The following is a 19,538-nucleotide window of genomic DNA, read 5'->3' on the forward strand; positions in this document are numbered from 1 at the left end:
CGCTGACAATCGTATCTCTGATGTGATCAGGGATTAACCATTCATCCTCGTTCCCAACAAGGTAAATAGTATCTTTATAAGTGTCCCTCAATGCCTCGATTCTATAGTAAGGGGAATACAATGAGTAAATGTTTATGCTTCTTTTCTGGCTGCAGCAAAAGCATGTACACAGAGTATCCCAATGGTTTGGAACATGCTACAAGAGCATGATTTTGTGGCCAAGTTCACCTCACCATCACCATTACCATCGACCACAAGAAATTCGTGATGACCAAGGACTTGGACATCCAGGAAAATAGCTTTATCACCTATTTGCTTCAAATCCTTTTCCATCTCGGGTGATAACACAGTTGTTGCTTTTGCAACTCTTTCACGTCTATCTACAAACCAAGACTGAAGAGTGAATCTTATGAATTCAAGAAAATTGGCGACTGGAAAGCTCCTTGCCTCCTTGGTTTTCTGTTAAAGCTTTCTGCGTAGTTACTCGTCATGATATTGTATCGGTTACCAGGAAAATAAGCGCTACTCCATCTTTCAAAGCCAATTCCCTCTAGATTTTGAGCAATGGGTGAATCAATTACCTTAATCTTGTCAAAGAACTTGTGAAATTCTCTTCTTCGAAATGCGTACGTTACACACCCTATGATGTCTTGCACATGGTCAGTTTTGAATTTTTCCACCACATTCATACAAATGTGATGGTAACATGCACCGTGATAGGGATCTAGGAACACAAGCTCCAAAGCATGATTAATGCTTTTATGCTTGTCCGATACAAAAGCAAGGTTCTCAACGTCCCCTATGGCTTCCTTCAATTTTCTTATGAAATAAGTCCATGAGTTATGGTTCTCACTGTCCATCAATGCAAACGAAATTGGAAACAGCTGGTTGTTTGCATCCAACGCAATAGCACAGAGCATGTGACCACCATACTTATTCTTTAAGAATGTGTCATCCACACAAATTACAGGACGACAGTACTGGAAACTACGCCTAGAAACACTGAGGAAAAAGAAGCAATACAAGAAACGACCATCTTCTGCTACAAAATCAGTAATTGTACCTGGATTCTTATGCTCCAATTGACACAGGTATCCAGGTAACTTGGAGTATGACTCCTCAGGTATCCCTCTGACATACATAAGAGCCTTTTCTCTGCATCTCCACGCCTTCTCATAGCTCATTTCGACCCCAAAATGGTGCTTCATGTCCTCCCTTATGTTGTTTGCCATGTACCGAGTACCATCGGTAGCAAATTTCCTCTTGATTAGGTGCCCAACAACCCATGGTGATGCTTGACGGTGGTCCTTATCTCAAATTTCTTGTGAGCAAGTGTGTACTTCATTGTATACAGTAATCTCGAACATTTCATATCACATTTTTTTCTTACCCCTCAATCTCTAACCACAATCAGGATCCTTGCAGGTAATGTACCACACATCAGTCCCAGATTTCTTCACCATAAACTCAAAATTATTCTTCATCGCAAATATGAATGCTTTGGTTTTCAATTCAAGCTTGTTCTGGAAGAACTTCCCAAGGTGCAATTCTCCTAAAGCTTTGCTGGTTGAGGAATGATGTTGATGTGAGGCATCTATATCCTCTTTGGTGAACATGGGAGCACTCCATGTTCTACGATCTTCACCTAAGTCCAATGGAGAACTCCATCTAAAACTATCATCGGTTCTACTTGGACCTGGACGACTACTGCTGGTCCCAGGTGTTTGCCGATCTTCTATTCTGCGCTCCTTATCTACCATAACATCTTAACTCTGTGTTGGCAAATCTGCCCTAACATCTGGCCCACCATGATCTGTTGCATCAACAACAGGATCGTCGTTGACATAAGGATTGTAGCCATAGGGATCGTACTCTGCCGTGTCATGCAAATATGGCGGATCTCTAATTGGGATATCATCATGGACTATGACGTCTGGATTTATCTCGGGAACACATGTTCCAACGTCACCTTGAGTTCCTTTGAAACCATGACATGGAGGAGAAATGTTCTCTTCAAATCGAACTTCTTTATTAACGTTGGCAGAAGCCGATGCATTTCTTATACCTCCCTTCTTAATCAATGTCACACATAGAGGAATCAGCTTCTCTACAGATTTCGATGCTAACCCAATGAATGCACACACAGGCCTATCATTTTTTATAACGGTAGGTTTGACGAATTGTGATAGGCATGTGTACGGGACCTCAATTTTCAAGTCATGCACACATTTATCCACTTTAAGCTGATCGTAAAGAATTTCAAGCAGTTGCTCATAAATCACATCCTTCTCCACGGGCAGAACTTGATTTTCAGCATCCCTGAAAATCCAATCCCTATTTTTGAGTTCCCAAACACCATTGAATGCAACAAATATGGAAACAGTTGAATTTGCAACAACAAAAAAGGGTCAAAAAGTTAAATTACAACATAAAATAGCAAAATATCAATTCATATCGAGGTCAAACTATCGAGGCCAATCCATCGAGGCCCATCGAGTCCCATCAAGGCATACACTGCATAAATTAAGTTTTATGCCTCTATCGAGGTCCATCGAGGACCATCGAGTCTCATCGAGGTACCCATTGTTCCTAAAGTCTGAGGTTTTTATCGAGGTCAATCGAGGTAGTCATTTCCCTCCTTATGTGATGGTTTTATCGAGGTCCATCGAGGACCATCGAGTCTCATCTAGGTAGTCATTTCCTCCTTATGTGATGGTTTTATCGAGGTCCATCGAGGCTCATCGAGGCATATCGAGGTATACAAATAATATAAATATGTGAGGGTTTATCAAGGTCCATTGAGGACCATCGAGTCCTATCGAGGCATATCAAGGTAGAAAAATGATATAAACAAATGAGGGGTTTATCAAGGTCCATCGAGGACCATCGAGTCCTATCGAGGCAGACAAAAAACTGAGAAAAAAAACCAAGAAAGGAACGAAAATCCATTCCGACAATGAAAAATTACAATAAAACATGAAGGCATACACAGATCTGTTCGAAATAGCAAAAGCAATGTTGATAAACAAGTTTCCTCACTACATATAACAAATATATACTTACCCATACGATTTTTTATCCAAAATCCAAAATGAAGTCCTTGCCTTCAAAGGATTCACAACTTGCCCTGAAATAAGCTCGGAAATTTATATAGATTAAGCTGCCTTATTTTTTTTGTGTACAAGAGCTTGAGAGATAGAGAGGGAAAACGTGAGAGATAGAGAGGGAGAAGACAATGGGAGAAACAAAGATGGAAATTTATGATAGGGACATTTTTGGGAATCCAAATAATACTAGAATAAAAATGTGAGATTTTTTTTCGGTTGGTATAATTTTATTATACAGTGTAGCTTAATGCATTAAAAGTCAAATTTCTCAATCAATATTAGTTAACCCCACTATAATTATACATTCCAATATCAGTAGATCCCACATATATTAATTTTTTTATTCTTTTTTAAATTAAATTAATTAAAATATCAATATTTGAATAATTTATATATATTACAATTAATATAATATTTTCTCTGATCAGATACTTACAAAACATAGGTTAATATTAAATTTATCTCAATCCCAATATAATATAATTCAATATAATGCATCAAAAAAATCCTAAAATCATTATCAATAGAGATTAGATACACTAAATTTCTAACTTGAAAAATCTTAAAAAAGGCATGAAAGAAACATAGTATCTCCCATTAGGTATGCAATAATGAAGAGATAAGAGAGATGATATTAACAAATGTTTGAAGGATGAATAATAATAGGGTAGGTAATTATTTGGTACCCTGTGTTTTTGCAAAGTATCATTTTGATACCCTCTGTTTTCAATAATGCTCATGTGGTACCTTGTATTTTAAAATCGTATATATTTGGTACCCTAAACTCAAATTTAATTAATAAAACTTTACCAATTTAATCAAACTACTGTCAATTATGTAAGTTTTAAATTTAAATTTAATTACTTAATTACATATAACTGATGACAGTTTGATCATATTGACAAAATTTTATCTATCAAATCTGAATCTAGGGTATCAAATATGTATACTTTTAAAATATAGGGTACCATATGAGTATTATTAAAAACAGAGGATACCAAATGAGTAAATTCTCTTATTATCTAAACATGGAGAAGATACGATAACGAAGAGGTAAAAAAAATAAAAATAGAGAATTCATTGGAGTTTTTTTCTTTTTAACTATTTTTCTTTATATTGTAGAGGTATATCCATCGATTGTGAATGCCCTTAGGCATAATGTCTTTGTAAAAAAAACTCCCTTTACAAACTGACACCATCCAAAGGAGCCTTAATTTCATGTCTCATAACTAAGAGGATAGAAATTGAAATAAAGTAAAAAAAATAAAAGAATACTTCCCCACTTTTCAGTTCATCCATATCAAACATTTTGGACATTTTATTTTCAATTTTGGTCTAAAATTGTGAAGTATTCATCTTCATGATGTCAGATGGTACAGTGTAGTAGTTTAACTGCCTTTTTAAAAGGTCGTTGAACCATACAGAATTTTACCTTAAAAGGTAGAGGTTTATTTGGAAAGAAATGCCGGACATGGCACACACAACACAACTGTTTGCCTACCTTTGTCACCTACACTAGTGTATTTTGATTTATTTCTTCTTATTTTTCTTTGTGAACTTTTACCTTAAAAAAATTCAATTTTTTTTTTGCCCTTTTCTATTTCCCTTAAATTTTATTTTATGGGGTTACAAAGTAGACATTATGTCCAAAGTTTAATTTTGTCTATTTTTCTTGATAAATGGGGACTCTGGTTTTGGAATCTCTCTCCATTCTGACATGTGCCTCCTATTTTATGGAAAATCGAGGGTTTAGAAAGAATGAAATGAAAAGGTCAGTTTCTTTGGATCTTGGGAGGTCAATAATAATAATAATAATATGTATAGTCCTAAATAGGGGTGTAAATGGAGTTTTGCGAAAATGCAAAGAATCTGTCAATCTAATCTCTTAGATTGACTGTAAACTTGAGCTTTTGTAAATGAAGCTGGTCCACCCATTTAAACTAAAAAATTCAAGCAATTTTTTTTTTAAAAAAAAAACATCAAACTTTGATAGAAAATTTTAAAATGATTTAAATATTATGACATGGATTCCTGCTTTGTCATATTGTCTTGGTCTGATTGTAGATAAATATAAGTGAGTATTGAAAAAGAGATTGATGGTTTTTATAGTCCCAACAACAAATTTCTGATTTTGTAGTCTCTCTTCATGATCCTTAATTTGGACGACATGAACACACCCCAATAAAAGGGTTTTTTATTAATGAGAGAAAGCAAAGCAGCCTCATTTAAAACTCCTATTCCCCTTGACTTTGGTTCTCAAATTTAGCTCTTGTTAAGAAGAGTAGCACAAAACTTATTAAGCTCTCTTTTCCTACCAAACTCATCGTAATCTTCACATAAACACACTCTAATTTTGGTTATCCTAAAAAGGCGGCCGAAGCTTCGGAATCAGACCCCTTTCCAGCCGGCATATTTTGGCTTTCGATGAGCTGAACAACACTACCACTTGTTTAGTAGTGCTTTTCCTTCAGCTTAACACAGCTTCTTCACTAATCGCTTTTACACTCTTGCATTAATGGTTCAATCTCTTTTTCAGAGATAACAACTAAAAGGGTAGTCTTCCCTTGTTTTTCAAACTTGAAGAGAAGAGGCCTTATTGGTTCAAAACTCATTTGAAGTTGTCTTAAGGTTAAGAAAAGAGAAACATGGAAGAAAAGACTGAGATGGATAAGGTTGATGATGTTATGTTACCTGGTTTTCGGTTTCACCCTACAGATGAGGAGCTTGTTGGGTTTTACCTCAACAGAAAAGTTCAACAACGTCCTCTTCCTATTGAGCTCATCAAGCAAGTTGACATATACAAATACGATCCTTGGGATCTTCCTAGTAAGACAGTTGTAACCTTTTCTTTTCATGACTTTCTGATTATATACTTAATATATATGATTAGAAATTATGTCTCTAATACGATGAGTTTTGCTCAAGAAGACCTGGCGAGTACAGGAGAGAAAGAATGGTATTTCTACTGCCCCAGGGACAGGAAGTACAGAAACAGTGCTCGGCCTAATCGAGTGACCGGAGCAGGGTTTTGGAAAGCTACAGGGACAGACAGGCCTATTTACTCCTCTGATGGAACCAAGTGTATTGGCTTGAAAAAGTCTCTTGTGTTCTATAGAGGCAGAGCTGCTAAAGGCATGAAAACTGACTGGATGATGCATGAGTTTCGTTTGCCTTCTTTGACAGACTCAGCAGCACCACCCAAGAAGCTTTTGGATAAAAGCTTTCCTGCCCATGTAAGCAATAGAGTTTTAGTATCGAACATGTGTTATTTTTTGCCATTTAGTTGAAGAGAGTTGTGGATTTTTTATTTTTATTTTTGGTCTAATCACTACTTCAGGATGCATGGGCCATTTGCAGGATATTCAAGAAGACAAACTCCATGGCACAACGAGCTCTTTCTCATTCTTGGGTCTCTCCTTTACACGGAATTATTACACCAGGGGATATACTCACTACTCAAAGTCCAAACTGTGCAACTCAGTTTAGTCAAGATAACATTCAGCTTTGCTGTAATGGTGAGTTTTATCCACCACAACAACAGCAACCCCACTCTTCAGTCAGTTTTTCAGCTCAAGATATCCATCCTTACAGGCCCATTAGCTCTTTTACAAATGGGGAATTTCCCAATGAATTTATGTTCTCTCCATCAGAGCTTTCTGGACAAATCAAGTCAACAGTTGACTCAGCTTCCATGATTTTGAGCCCTGGAATGATTGGAAACCTGAGTAACGGCTCTGAAAGTACTGTGGATGAGTTCAGCGGCTTCTCTATTAGTCTTCCTAATGATAATATGCATGGCACCATGGAGACAGCAGCAGCTGAAGAAGAAGACTTGACAGGTTTAAAGAAAAACCCAGAAGCAGTTCAGATCAATAATCAATGGGGAGGCATTAGATCAATTGGATTTCCTTTCACTTTGCCTCCAAATGATACTTGGAAGCCAACTCTGTTTTGGGACTCAGATTCACCACCCTGTCCTAGTGATATGTCCGCTAGTTATTCCACAAACAAATGTTACAATTAGTTAAGTTTAATGATACACAAGAATAGAAAAATCTTTGGTACCAGGCCGGTACTAGTACCCTTTTGAGCCTTGTTAAAGATTTATTATCCAAAGATAGAAAGAAGGTTCACTAGTACTGGTTGGTACCTGTCCGGTACCTTAGATGACTTATCATAGAAAGTTAGCCTTTCTTTTTGGGTGCTTTTTTATTATGTTTTGAGACATTTGTTAGAAAAATATGTTACTCTTTTGCTCTATTCTTGTACAGTTATCTACATTTGAATTATACAAGTTAGACTATTTATATATTGTGTGTTGTTTCAGTAATATGCATTAACTATATTAGCAGTAGTTTTATGTATGTATAAAATTTTGAAGAAGGAAAAAGAAACTTACATGTTATAGCAGCATGTGGTAATGTATTTACAAAGATAAAGAAAGAGATCATACTATAATATAGTTTAGCAATAATGAACCGTTATAATAGTGCTATAACGATTATAAATTTAAACCCCAACTCAATAAAATAAGAAGAAGAGATGATAAAAAGAAATAAATGACACAATAGATTTTTACGTGGTTCAACTGTTAATGAGGTCTAGTCCACGAGTCACTTATATTACAGAAAGCTTGCCGAAATCATAAGCTCTTTAGGGTTTACAGCTTGGGCAGAGGATTGTCTTGCTCCAAGGTAATTAGGAATCCAAAAACTAGGGTTTCGCTCCTTACAAATGACCTCATCATGATCTATTATTATAAGCGGCATGAGGGGAGCTAGAGGGGTTGTCTACCTTTATTACATTTCACTACATTCTCACATTCTTTGGAGAATATTCATTACACGATGGGAATATTATACGTGTCACCTGGCCATAGGCATAACAGGATGGTTTCCTAGCCTAAAAAGTAGGTGGTCCTGAAATCCTAAGGGAAAGGGCGCTTAGGACCACTCCTTTGAAAAATGGTCCCTCGAATCTTCGAGAATCTCGCGAGGTTGTTAAGGAGACTTCTCGACTCTTCAAGGAGTTGCCATAGAAGAGTCTGACCTCGATACTCCCCCGAGGAATCATGCGTTAGGAGCACATGGAGGGTCTCGAGGCCTCTCCTCAGGGTCTTCGAAAATAGTGTACTGTTCATACGTCGTTGTAACGCCTTGGTTACCCCAGAACAGTTACAGTGAACCGGAAAATTAACTCGCTACCCGAGTTCTTTGGTTAAAAACGTGCTTCTAAGTGTTATTAACAGGCTAAGGTGGAAAACCAATCAAAAGGAAATGATATATTTTATTCAATACATAAAACTGTTCATGGGCCCATAAAAACATTTACAAGTTATTTACAACTCAAAATGGTCATTACTGTTTAAATTTTACAACCCGCCGATCTAAGCGGCAAAAATAGGGTAAACCCCCTAGTTCCTCTGAGAACTCATTGGCCGTGGTGGTCAAGCGGCCGCATATGTACACAGCACCACCTAAGCTCTCCACTCAAGGTTGGGTGAGCTTCTCTTTCCCTTTACCTGCACCACATAGCACCCATGAGCCAAAGCCCAGGAAGAAAACACAATATATCATGAATATAGTATCAACAATGATCATAATCATCATTCAGGACTTTCAGTCCAAAACAGATGAGTGACAGTCGCAAAAGTCACTAAGGTGGGTTCCGTTCCCTCCAGCCATGTGACAATAGGGTCACCAGGGCTTTACAAATAAGTGATCATTTCACTAGCTTAAACAGGATATGTGCTTGATGACTAGTCACCAACATAACCTACCTCATGACCATAGCGTCATAACCATGGGATTCCGCTCCCTAGCCATGTGACAAGCAGTCACCTAGGCCTTAGGCCCTGGCTCTGAGTAACTAGTCTTAGACTAGTCAAGCGCTTATAAGTTTCATCGACCTTAGGGTTGGTCCAGCATTAATGCCCCTAGAGTCATTCAATGCTGATATCGATTAGATCTAATCTTCTATCGGCCCTGCGTTCATAACGCTTATGTCGTTTCTAACTTTCAAGTCAGTAATACGCGACCAGTGTCGTCCCTAACTAATCAGTGCCATACACCAGTAAGCAAGCTCTACTAAGCATTTAATATGCTATCAATGTCCACATTTACCAATCAACATTCCTCAACAACAATCATGCATGTCATATACACAAGGTTCACTTTTCTTACCTCTGGTTCGAGTAAGAATTAATATAAGAACGACCCTTGAGAACGATCTGTCTTTTTGTCCCTTAGCGGTTACCTGGTCATAACCAATTATGGGATTCCATCAATAAAATGAATAATAAAATGTTCCCGGACCAAGACCCAGCCTCCGGGACATCGAATCCCACTAAACTGGGTAGTAGGATTGATCCTGAGGCCTAAGGTTTGAATCCCTAAGTCAAAAACACACTTTTGGCCAAGATGGCCATCAAGCGCCGCAGCCCTTCCCCAAGCGCTGCGGCCTTTCCCAAAAAATAGAGGCAACTCGCCTCAAGCACTTGCCTCAAGCGTCACGGCCCTTAGGCCACTTCAGCACCACCTTCTTCTTCAACAAGCTTGGGCCGCGGCGCTCTAGAACAAAGCCGCGGCCCCACCCAAAACTCAGCCAAAAACCTTTGTTTTTCTCCTTCAAACATATTTAAAAACCTTATAAAAACTCTCCCAATATCACTAAGCAATGCCACCAATTATTACCACAACTTATCCACCATATAACCATCAAAACCCAAAGTGAACTTCTTCCAAAAACTTCCATTGATTCCAACTATTTATATCAAAATCCATAGGTTGTAAACTATAAGAAAACAGAGCATAACCAAGGTTTCATGGATAAAATCTTACCTCAAACTGGTTTTGAATCCCTTTCAATGAATGAACTAAGTCTACAACATCCAAGCTTTGATTTCCTAGCTTGATTCTTTAATTTGGGATCACAAACTTCAAAGGAAGCAAGAGGAAAAATGATGAGCGTGAGGGAGGAAGCTTGGCTCTGTTTTGTTCTATTCTTTCTACAGGTTTCTATAGCCAATAAATCATATGTATCCATGCCAAATGACCTTAATGCCCCTAGGTCATTTAAAAGCTTCTAAAGACTCCCAAGGGTAAAACCGCCCTTTTCAACCTATCTCGTTAATTATAATTAACACTCTCCAATTCCCACTATTCTCAATATTCTCAAATACCAATTATTCTTATCTCATTACCCTTTAATTCCCGGTAACGCTCTAATCACCGAAATACCCCGAGACTCATCCCGAGCCCCGAGCTTAAACCTGTTATGACCAAACCGATATTTTATATTCAGAGATCGTCTCATGCCGAATAGCTCGAACTAATCCACATTATAATGTGGCCTCAACAATTAATCACAAGCATGCACCAAAATATACAAATATGCCCTCAACGAGCCAAATTACCAAAATACCCCTGTAATCAAATGTGGATCCACATGCAGGCATTTAACATCATATTATAATATAATTCACATAAACATGCATATAATCATTTAATGGCGTAATAAAACAATTATGGCCCTCCTGGCCTACTAATCCAGCTATTAAACCACATTAGGGATTTCGGGGCATTACAACTATCCCCTCCTTACAGAAATTTCGGCATCGAAATTTACCTGAACAGCTCGAGATACTGACTCTGCATATCTGACTCCAGCTCCCAGGTCGCTTCCTCAACCTTATTGTTCCTCCACAATACCTTATCCAAAGATATCGTCTCATTTCTGAGGACCTTATCCTTTCTGTCAAGAATCTGAACTGGCTGCTCCTCAAAGGAGAGATCTGCCTCAAGCTCCAAATCTTCATAGCTCAAAATATGATTCACATCAGATACATACCTCTGAAGAGCTGAAACATGAAACATGTTATGCACGGCTGACAACGCCAGAGGCAAGGCCAATCTGTAAGCCACTTGACCAACCCTCTCCAGGATCTCAAATGGACCTACAAATCTAGGGCTCAGCTTGCCCTTCTTCCCAAACCTTCTCACCCCTTTCCATGGTGAGACTATAAGGAAGACATAGTCTCCCACTTGGAACTCTACATTCCTGCGCTTAGGATCTGCATAACTTTTCTGCCTACTCTGAGAAGCGAGCATCCGAGCTCTAATTTTCTCAATGGCCTCACTGGTCCTCTGAACTGCCTCAGAACCCAAGTATCTTCTTTCACCTGTCTCATCCCAATGAATGGGAGATTTGCACTTCCTACCATACAACATCTCATAAGGTGCAACTCCAATGGTAAACTGATAACTGTTGTTGTAGGATAACTCTATCAAAGGTAGATACTTACTCCAAGATCCACCAAAGTCCAGCACACATGCTCGCAGCATGTCTTCCAATATCTGGATCGTCCTCTCAGATTTTCCATCTGTCAGAGGATGATAAGCAGTACTGAACTTCAATTGTGTTCCCATGGCCTTCTGTAAACTCCCCCAGAACTTGGAAGTAAAAGTAGGGTCCCAATCTGACACGATTGACCTTGGCGCTCTATGAAGGCGCACGATCTCTCTCACATAGAGATCAACATACTGATCAACTGTATAAGTAGTCCTCACTGGGAAGAAGTGAGCTGACTTGGTGTAGTGATCCACTATCACCCAAATAGAATCATGCTGACCAACAGTCTTGGGTAAGCCCACCACGAAATCCATCGTGATGTCTTCCCACTTCCACTCTGGGATATCCAGAGGCTGCAATAACCCTGCCGGCCTATGATGCTCAGCCTTGATCTGCTGACATGTCAAGCACTTAGCCACATATTCCACTACATCCGTCTTCATCCCCGGCCACCAATACAACAATCTCACATCCTGATATATCTTCGTGGTGCCTAGATGCAAAGAATAAGGAGTAGTATGAGATTCATCCAGAATCTCTCGCCTCAAAGCAGTGTCTAACAGAACACATATCCGCCCCTTTTATCTCAACAAGCCTAACTCAGACACTGTATAATCTCTGGATGCTCCAGCCAAAACATCCTCTCTGATCTTGATCAGTTGTGGATCACTCAACTGACCCTCTTTGATTCTCTCTAACAGTGTAGACTGTAGCGTAATATTAGCCAACTAGCCCACCACCAACTCTATACCAGCTATGGTCATATCATCAGCTAACTCTCTGGCTATTAGTCTCATACCATAAATCTGTCCCGGACCCTTTCGGCTTAAAGCATCAACTACCATGTTGGCTTTTCCTGGATGATACAAAATCTCACAGTCATAATCTTTTACTAACTCCAGCTAACGCCTTTGTCTCATATTCAAGTCTTTCTGGGTTAAGAAGTATTTCAGGCTCTTATGGTCTGTATAGATCTCACACTTCTCTCCATAAAGATAATGTTGGGGTTTTATGCCCTAATTAAAACCCAAATTCTTTGTAATCTCATTTTATTATCAATAAAAGAATAGAAATCATTTTTTGACTTGGTTAATCACTTTGCTCACATGTTTTATTTTCATGATTATTTGTTTAATATAAACTTCTATTAAATCCCGAGCATATAGCTAATCTTATTTATAGTGACGTAATCACAGTGGAATATAAATATGATTATATGTTCATAATAAGTTAGTCCTAAGATTAGTCAGTGCACAGGATTTACACTGACTTGCCAATCTACGATATGATCTACTTACACATTATAGTGTTATGTTTTTTCCAGAACATTAGCAAAGTAGATAAGATCAGATGTATTTGTTACATCGGATAGGACCGATATTGACAGTTGATAAGATAAGTAAACATATCGTTATTATCTATTCTAGTCATATCATATAGTTGACCATAGGTCAATTCAATCTCAATTCTGAGGGGTTAGTATTCTAACTGATTGTATTATTTGAGTTCTTTGACTTGTTCGTTACTAGCTTACCCTACAAACTAGCCCATACTTACATCTTGGGAACTCGGTAGTATAATTGAGTGGGAGTGTTAATCATAGATATTAACATCTATAGCTTCTGATGAAGAAGTGAAACGATGGTTTCCTTTTAGTTTGGTTCAAGGTGTTAAATGATAGAGATCTCATTTCAGTAATTGAATTAATTTACTGAAATATCATTTACAAGGAACTAAGTGTTTTAAGGATAAAATACAATGAGGGGTAAAACGGTATTTTAGTCTTATCTCATTGTAGACCGTCTATAGAGGATTGAGTGACAATTATGGTTGTAACAATGGATAATTAATAGCGTATCTATATTTGTTATAGAGCGTTCTATGAATTCAAGAGTGTAATTCTGAGTCTATAGTGGAGTCACGAGGAATTAATAAGTTAGTAAATTTATTTGTTAGATTTATGATAACTTATTGGAGCTTGATTTCATAGGCCCATGGTCCCCATTGTACCTTGGATAAAATCATCTAGATAGTCTCAATTAATTGATTTAATTATCAAAGTTGACCAGGTCAATTTTGGATAGTTTCACAGAGTTGTGTAATTTTGAGAAGAAAAGAGAAATTATGGCAAATTTATTAGTTAAGATAAATTGGTATCTAAATTAATAAATAAGTTTAAATCAAGGTTCAAATTATAAATAATTAATTTGATAAAGGATTTAAATAATTATTTAATTAATTAAATCGATAGAAAATAATACAAGCCTTGTTTTTAAGTCCAATGGGCTTATAATCAAATGGGAAATTTCACGGACCTATAGCCCATGATAATTTCGACCTAGGGCTTCAAAATGGCTATTATTTTATTGATTTTTTAATTAAATTAAATGGCCAAATTGAGTCTATAAAAGGAGTGCTTAGAGAGAAGTCAAAACAGAAGTTTAATCACTGGTTTTCTGATAGTTTTAGATTCTCCCTAAACACAAGTCTTTTTCTAAGCCTCTTTGTTATTTTCTCTTCTTCTCTCTATATTTATCTCATGTGTTGAGAATTGCCCACATTAGTCTAGGTGGTTCTAAGGATACATTGGAAGATTGTGAAGAAAATAGAAGATCAGTTCAGTTTCTTGATAATACTCTGCGACAGAGAGGATACAAGAGTTAGAGAAACTGAAGGAAGGACTGTTTCATTCCGCTACGTATACTGTAAGTATTCTATTCTTTGTTTCTCTTTGTTTTAGAAATATGTTTTAGGCTTTCTTGTATTAATTTATTTAATATTAGATATACATGAAAATAAATAAAGATCCTGTATAAGTTTTCCCAACAGATAATGCCTCTATATCTTTAAAGCAAAGACTACAGCCGCCAACTCCAAATCATGAGTGGGATATCTTTTTTCATACTCCTTCAACTGACGAGAGGCATAAGCAATTACCTTCTCTGACTGCATCAGAACATAGCCCAAACCCTGATTAGAAGCATCGCAATAAATCACAAACTTCTCCTGATCTGTTGGAAGACTCAGAATCGGAGCTGTAATCAATCTATGCTTCAGTTCCTGGAAGTTGTTCTCACACTTATCTGACCACACAAATTTCTGACTCTTGCGTGTCAGCTCAGTTAACGATGTAGCAATCTTTGAGAACCCTTCCACGAAACATCTATAATAACCTACCAATCCAAGGAAACTTCTAACCTCAGAAGCATTCTTTGGCCTTGGCCAATCTCTAACTGCCTCAATCTTCGCTGGATCTACTTTAATCCCCTCGTTACTGAAAATGTGCCCAAGAAAGGATACCTGAGATAACCAGAACTCACATTTCTTGAATTTGGCAAACAATCTGTATTCCCTCAATCTCTGTAGAACCAACCTCAGATGTTGTTCATGCTCTGACTCAGACTGAGAATATACCAGAATATCATCGATGAAGACGATCACAAACTGGTCCAGATAATCATTGAACACTCTGTTCATCAGATCCATAAAAGCAGCAGGGGCATTAGTCAATCCAAAAGACATGACTAAGAACTCATAATGCATATACCTGGTACGAAAAGTAGTCTTCGGTATATCTCCCTCCTTGACCCTCAACTGATGATAACCAAAACGAAGGTCGATCTTTGAGAATACCTTCTTACCTTGCAACTAATCAAACAGATCATCTATCCTTGGCAAATGATACTTGTTCTTAATTGTCAACTTATTCAGATCTCTGTAATCAATGCACATTCTCATAGAACCATCCTTCTTTTTCACAAACAGAACTGGCGCACCCCAAGGTGAGAAACTAGGTCTAGTAAAACCCAAATCCAATAGTTCTTATAACTGTACTTTTAATTCTTTCAACTCAGTTGGGGCCATTCTGTAAGGTGCTCTAGACACTAGCTCCATCCCTGGTGCCAGTTCTATCACGAACTCAATCTCTCTGTGCGGTGGCAACCCTGGCAAATCTTCTGGAAACACATCCAGGAATTCACAAACAAGTCTGGTATCTTCTGGTCTCACTGGCACAACCTTAGTGGTATCAACCACACTGGCTAAGAATCCAATGCAACCTCCTTGCAATAAATCCCTAGCCCTCAATACAGAAATCATAGGTATGCGAGGTCCATGCACAGTACCAACAAACACAAAAGGATCCTCACCTTCATGCTCAAAGGTGACCATCTTCCTTCTGCAATCAATGGTTTCCCCATACTTTGTCAACCAATCGATACCCAATATCATGTTGAAGTCAGTCATAACTAACTCCATCAAATCCACTAACAACTCTCTGCCCTTCACTGTCACTGGCAAAGATCTGACCCATCTCCTGGATACCACTAACTCTCCAGTGGGTAACAAAGTTCCAAACCCCACAGCATAAAAATCACAGGGCCTACACAGTCTATCAATAATACTACTAGCAACAAAAGAGTGTGTAGCACCAAAATCAATAAAAACATTATAAGGGGTTCCAGCACTAAGAAGCTGACCTGTAACAACTGAGGGAGAAGCCTCAGCTTCTGCTTGTGTCAATGCGAACACTTGAGCTGGGGCCGAGCTATCCGCTTTTCTGGGTTCTTCCTTTCTGGCCTTAGGACAATCCTTTTTAAGATGGCCCACTGCTCCACATGAGAAGCAGGCCCTTGCCCTACATTCTCCCAAATGACGCCTCTTGCATCTAGGGCATTCAGGATAAGACTTCCAGGCTTCATTACCACCTGGACGACCCATTGAGATACCACGGGGCCACCTATCAGGACCTGGAACTGGGAAGGTGTCAGGAACCTTCATCTTCTGCTCACTGGGGCCTCCACCTCTACCAGAACCCACAAATGGAGGACCTGTCCTCCTGAACTCCATTCTGGCTGCACTTTCTCGCCAGATCTTGTTCTCTGCACTCTCAGTTGTGAGTGTCTTCTCAACCACCTGTGCATAGGTAATAACCCCAACGACAGTGGTAATACGTACGTCACGGGCTAATCTGGGCTGTAGCCCCTGAAGAAATCTCTCTCTTCTGGTCCCATCAGTGGGCACCAGCTCCATGGAAAATTTTGCCAAACGATCAAATTTCAAGGCATACTCAGTGACTGACAAACCTCCCTGAAGTAGCCTAATGAATTCCTCAGCTTTTTCCGCCCTGATGGCATCATTGTAATATTTCTCGTTGAACAGAGTCTGAAGCTCTTCCCAACTCAGGGCATTAACATTTCTAGTCTGGCTAATAACCTCCCACCAAATTCGGGCATCCTCCCGAAACATATAAGTGGCACAAGCCACCCTCTCGTTACCAGTCCCCCTCATGAAATCCAGGATGGTGGTAATCATACTCATCCACTACTCTACCTTGGCAGGATCTGCACTGCCCTAAAAAATTGGAGGTTGTTGGTTCCTGAACCTTTCATAAAGAGGCTCCCATTTATTTCCAACCTCAGGCAGTTGTCCAGCTGCTGGCACAGACACAGGAGGTGCCTCTGATACACTGGCCACTGCAGGTGCTTGCTGTTGTCTGAGGAGACGAAGCTCTTCTCCCTGTCTCAACACTATAGCCTGCAGGTCACTAATTATCTGCTGCCAATTTACAGGAGTTGGTTGTGGAATCTGTCGTTGGTCATTTTCTTGACCCTGATTGTTACTATTATGGCCTTGATCACTCTGGCCAGCTAACATATCTGTGTGCCCTGTATTCATTCTTATCACTGATACCTTACTAAAACAATAGTCAATATGGCCAATCAGGTAGTAATAACTAAACCTCTTGCCGCCTTACGGTCCAAGAACAAGTAGACAAAATTCCACAGTCATACAAATATACAAGCAGATACATGTTTATAGCATTTAACACTTAGGATGTATCACATAATAATTCACAATCAACAATGCTAATAAGTATGTTCCAGCAATCTCAGTACTATTTAGCACACAGTTGCTGAGGATATAATATTTCAGGGCACAGGTTTAACATGGTGTCTCATGCATACAGGTAAAGCATATATATTATATTTAAGCAGTTATACATATAACTACATAAATAGTTACCAAACCATGAGTCGAGCTTGACATCAGTGATGTGTGTACATGCCCAGCCAGTTTACAGGAACCCTATCCTTGGCACGCTCTGATACCAAGTTGTAACACCCTGGTTACCCCAGAACAGTTACGGTGAACCAGAAATTTAACTCGCTACCCGAGTTCGTTGGTTAAAAACGTGCTTCTAAGTTTTATTAACAGGCTAAGGTGGAAAACCAATCAAAAGGAAAGGATATATTTTATTCAATACATAAAACTGTTCATGGGCCCATAAAAACATTTACAAGTTATTTACAACTCAAAATGTTCATTACTGTTTAAATTTTACAACCCGCCAACCTAAGCGGCAAAAATAGGGCAAACTCCCTAGTTCCTCTGAGAACTCCTTGGCCGTGGTGGTCAAGCGGCTGCATATGTACACAGCACCACCTAAGCTCTCCACTCAAGGCTGGGTGAGATTCTCTTTCCCTTTACCTGCACCACATATCACACATGAGCCAAAGCCCGGCAAGAAAACACAATATATCATGAATATAGTATCAACAATTATCATAATCATCATTCAGGACTTTCAGTCCAAAACAGATGAGTGACAATCGCAAAAGTCACTAAGGTGGGTTCCGTTCCCTCTAGCCATGAGATGATAGGGTTACCAGGGCTTTACAAATAAGTGATCCTTTCACTAGCTTAAACAGGATATGTGCTTGATGACTAGTCACCAACATAACCTACCTCATGACCATAGAGTCATAACCATGGGATTCCGCTCCCTAGACATGTGACAAGCAGTCACCTAGGCCTTAGGCCCTGGCTCTGAGTAACTAGTCTTAGACTAGTCAAGCGCTTATAAGTTTCATCGACCTTAGGGTCGGTCCAGCATTAATGCCCCTAGAGTCATTCAACGCTGATATCGATTAGATCTAATCTTTTATCGGCCCTGCATTCATAATGCTTATGCCGTTTCTGACTCTCAGGTCAGTAATATGCGACCAGAGTCGTCCCTGACTAATCTGTGCCATACACCAGTAAGAAAGCTTTGCTAAGAATTTAATATGCAATCAATGTCGATAATTACCAATCAACATGCTCAACAACAATCATGCATGTCATATACACAGGGTGCAGTTTTCTTACCTCTTGTTCGAATGAGAATTAATATAAGAACGATCTGTCTTTTTGTCCCTTAGCGACTACCTGGTCATAACCAATTATGGGATTCCATCAATAAAATGTTCCCGGACCAAGACCCGGCCTCCGAGACATCGAATCCCACTAAATCGGGTAGTAGGATCGATCCCGAGGCCTAAGGTTTGAATCCCTAAGTCAAAAACACACTTTTGGCCAAGATGGCCCTCAAGCGCCGCAGCCCTTCCCCAAGCGCTGCGGCCTTTCCCAAAAAATAGAGGCAACTCGCCTCAAGCACCTGCCTCAAGCGTCGCGGCCCTTAGGCCACTTCAGCACCACCTTCTTCTTCAACAAGCTTGGGCCGCAGCGTTCTAGAACAAAGCCGCGGCCCCACCCAAAACTCAGCCAAAAACCTTTGTTTTTCTCCTTCAAACATATTTAAAAACCTTATAAAAACTCTCCCAATATCACTAAGCAATGCCACCAATTATTACCACAACTTATCCACCATATAACCATCAAAACCCAAAGTGAACTTCTTCCAAAAACTTCCATTGATTCCAACTATTTATATCAAAATCCATAGGCTGTAAACTATAAGAAAACAGAGCATAACCAAGGTTTCATGGATAAAATCTTACCTCAAACTGGTTTTGAATCCCTTTCAATGAATGAACTAAGTCTACAACATCCAAGCTTTAATTTCCTAGCTTGATTCTTTAATTTGGGATCACAAACTTCAAAGGAAGCAAGAGGAAAAATGATGAACGTGAGGGAGGAAGCTTGGCTCTATTTTGTTCTATTCTTTCTGCAGGTTTCTACAGCCAATAAATCATATATATCCATGCCAAATGACCTTAATGCCCCTAGGTCATTTAAAAGCTTCTAAAGACTCCCAAGTGTAAAACCACCATTTTCAACCTATCTCGTTAATCATAATTA

At 38.9% G+C, this 19,538-nt stretch overlaps 1 protein-coding gene across 1 annotated transcript; it reads left to right on the forward strand.

Annotated features, from left to right (window-relative positions):
* The first annotated feature begins 5,202 nt into the window (after positions 1–5,202).
* On the forward strand, positions 5,203–7,416 carry LOC133816100 (putative NAC domain-containing protein 94). The gene is made up of 3 exons (XM_062248772.1): positions 5,203–5,933; positions 6,036–6,340; positions 6,445–7,416. Exons 1-3 carry the CDS (start codon positions 5,753–5,755, stop codon positions 7,129–7,131), a joined length of 1,173 nt encoding a protein of 390 aa, XP_062104756.1. The 5' UTR covers positions 5,203–5,752; the 3' UTR covers positions 7,132–7,416.
* Positions 7,417–19,538: the final 12,122 nt, after the last annotated feature.

This window comes from Humulus lupulus, chromosome 2 (genome assembly GCF_963169125.1).
Source record: "Humulus lupulus chromosome 2, drHumLupu1.1, whole genome shotgun sequence".
Lineage (NCBI taxonomy): Eukaryota > Viridiplantae > Streptophyta > Magnoliopsida > Rosales > Cannabaceae > Humulus > Humulus lupulus.

Bases quoted from the DNA above. Each gene is read 5' to 3' on its own strand.
- LOC133816100 (XM_062248772.1), top strand. From the start codon at position 5,753: ATGGAAGAAAAGACTGAGATGGATAAGGTTGATGATGTTATGTTACCT. The intron at 5,934-6,035 runs GTAAGACAGTTG...TTGCTCAAGAAG, and splicing joins CGATCCTTGGGATCTTCCTA to ACCTGGCGAGTACAGGAGAG. The intron at 6,341-6,444 runs GTAAGCAATAGA...TCACTACTTCAG, and splicing joins ATAAAAGCTTTCCTGCCCAT to GATGCATGGGCCATTTGCAG.